Source organism: Sinocyclocheilus rhinocerous, unplaced genomic scaffold (genome assembly GCF_001515625.1).
Source record: "Sinocyclocheilus rhinocerous isolate Xijiao unplaced genomic scaffold, SAMN03320098_v1.1 scaffold88, whole genome shotgun sequence".
NCBI classification, from domain to species: domain Eukaryota; kingdom Metazoa; phylum Chordata; class Actinopteri; order Cypriniformes; family Cyprinidae; genus Sinocyclocheilus; species Sinocyclocheilus rhinocerous.
Window position 1 is genome coordinate 582079 of NW_015652292.1, and position 2892 is coordinate 584970.

Consider the following 2892-nt stretch of genomic DNA (forward strand, 5'->3'; position numbering starts at 1 on the left):
AAGTTTCAAAATCAATGTTCTAAAGCAGCGGTTCTTAATACTTTTCCTCTCGTCCCCTGCTCTGCACACGCTCTTCATCTCTCTCTCGTTCTCTCTCTCTCATTCAGCTCAGCTCCAACAATGAACTGTTCCAATTATACACTTATTTTCACATAGGGGAAGTAGTGGCCTAATGGTTAGAGAGTCGAACTCGCAACCCAAAGGTTGCGGGTTCGAGTCTCGTACCGGCAGGGATTGCAGGTGGGGGGAGTGAATGTACAGCGCTCTCTTCCGCCTTCAATACCACGACTGAGGTGCCCTTGAGCAAGGCACCGAACCCCCAACTGCACCAGTGCTTGTGTTTATCAGTCAGCCGCGGCATGTTTCAAAAGCGGCAATCCTCGCTGCTTGGCTAAAAATAGTCTTTTGTGAGTTGTCACAGCGTGGAGGACGGAACAAAACCTCGTCGGAGCCATAAGGGATAACGGTAACCTATAACTTATAACTACGGTATAATGTAGTTAATATTTGCATCATTCATGATTTATTTTATCCACACGCAAATAATCAGAATGCATTTTTTATTACCTGACCCGTGGATATAGGAAAAGCAAAATATGTTTGCTGTGTAAATCAGATGGATCACATGCTGCTGAGGTGAGGGGCGGGAAGTTTAGACGCGCACTAGAGGCGGTTTAGCCAATCACAACACACTAGGCTAGCTAACCAATCAGAGCCCATCTTCTCATTTCTGAGGGCGGGGCTTCATAAAAACAGGAAAAGATCAGCCCCTTTCTCAGAGAAGGGACAGAGCGGTGTGGAATAAAGGTAAATTATGTGAAAAATAATGCGTTTTTTTAAAAACGAAGCATTAACACGTTAGACTGCACCCCATAAACACAATCAAGCCTAGAAAAAAAACCAGTGAACCACCCCTTTAAGAAGCAAAATACTGTATTAACATTCAGAACACAAATAATAACAAATTAAAACATAATTTCTTGCTTAAAAGCTGTCAATACAGAAGACAACAGACCAAGCAATCAAAGTGTGAAAATTTGAATTTTGATATAAAATATTTAAGCAGAGTATTAGACCATATTCTCTTCAAAGATAATCTTGCACACCTTGCCTGTGGATTTGACTCCTTTCCAGATGCAGAAATAACATATGATCCACATTGCAATAAGACACAGTAGAATCTCCCAGTTGATCTTACCGACCTGCTCAATACCATCAGAAAGAACCAGCACTCTGTTTCTATAATATTTGACAAGAGAGAACAACAACTTTACAACTTTACAGAGGGCCAACAACTTCAGTTTTATTATATATGTATGTGTGTGTATCTATGGTTTTTGAATTGCTAATGCATAATGTTCTTGCAAGGATTGATTTCATTGTAATATAATTTATGCTTATGTATTTACCTCCAGAACTCAGTAACCGAAGTAGTTGAATTAATCAGCATGGTCCGGTTAAGGGTCAGATTGTTTGCAGCAAGATTCACACAGTCAGCTAAGACAGAGACGACGAAAAAAAAGTTTGCAAACCACTGGTCCAGCATATTCATATACTGTATGATATTCAATAGATAGTACTGAGCTCTTTCTGTGAGTTTTGTTTCAAATGATCACCTGTGTTCCAGGTATTGTCACAACTGTCCCACGGCAGTTGGGAGCTAAAAGAGAAGATGAAGTAGAAAAGCGCCCAGGCCAGAATGATGATGTAATACATGCAGCTGTACAAAATAATCAGTTGTCCTGCATACCCAATACCTGACAAATGCAAACAGATACATTGATCAGCAGGGACATACAACTAATTTCACAGAGACCCATGGGAATGGCTGCAATGCAAAGTTTCATTTGCCACCAGGACTAAGGCACTCAACACAATTAGTGTGCCAAATTTCACTAACTTTTACCCTACAGTTCTAGGGGCTGATATGGATTTCTATACAGATGAATATTTTCCACATTGATGCACTGTCTCACATTTACTTTAGAAAATGCAAGTGGTGGTTGCCTGTACCCTAACAATGAATGCATATTAAAAAGCATTAATTAATTTGTTTAAATCTTTTGACTCACCCTCAGCCAGTGGACAAAGCCGACGCCAACAAGTAATGCCCCCTTCCTGTGTGTACTGTCCCATAGCCGTCTCTAGCAGGAACAGAGGCACCCCACAGGTAACCACAAACACCAGGTAGGGTATCAGGAACGCCCCTGAGAACACACCAGTGCGATAATACATTATTAAAATGCCACAGAAATCTAAGGTATAGTATTCATTTTTGTAACCATAATGAAATCTCCAACAAACAAACATTTGTGTCTTTAGTCTGCTTCATACCTCCTCCATTCTTGTAGCAGAGATAGGGAAATCTCCACACATTACCCAGACCAATCACAATCCCTGCCACAGCTAAAATAAACTCTGTTTTACTCCCCCAGGATCCTCTCTCCTCTATTTGTCCTTTGATTTTTTTCATATCTTCACACCGTTTTGACCAGGTCGCTCCGATCCTGCTGTTCAGACTGCTACACGTTCAAAGTGAGTTTGTTCTAAATTCTGCTTTGCTGCAGGCTAATAAAAATGTATCAAGCTATTCATTGACTGATCCTCTCCAGCTGAAATGACAAACCAAAGTACGAAACCGGTAATGGGGCAGATCTAAAGCAGATGCAGATCAGGTTGCTACTAAGTTATATGATATACTTCAGGTAAAATTTGTATTTCAAATTTTTAGTTTCAAAAATATTGTTAGCATGTGTAAAACCTACAGCCTCCAGTCTTGGATCACATTTGCTTAAACACAGAGTATGAGGCTCTATCAATGCTAAAGTCACAGGTTCAGTTCGTAGGAAATGCATCAGCTGTTACAATGTAAAAAATCACTTTGGGCAAAAA

General features: G+C 40.3%; 1 protein-coding gene across 1 annotated transcript in view; it reads right to left on the reverse strand.

Annotated features, from left to right (window-relative positions):
* Positions 1–2518, reverse strand: part of LOC107714436 (sodium- and chloride-dependent GABA transporter 2-like) — a 10071-nt gene extending 7553 nt beyond the window's left edge. The window contains exons 1-5 of the mRNA XM_016520269.1: positions 2335–2518; positions 2073–2207; positions 1617–1757; positions 1410–1497; positions 1107–1239 (exon numbers count right to left, since the gene is read on the reverse strand). Coding sequence (XP_016375755.1) covers positions 1107–1239; positions 1410–1497; positions 1617–1757; positions 2073–2207; positions 2335–2473 — 636 coding nt within the window. The 5' untranslated portion in view covers positions 2474–2518. The remainder of the gene's footprint in view (positions 1–1106; positions 1240–1409; positions 1498–1616; positions 1758–2072; positions 2208–2334) is intronic.
* Positions 2519–2892: the final 374 nt, after the last annotated feature.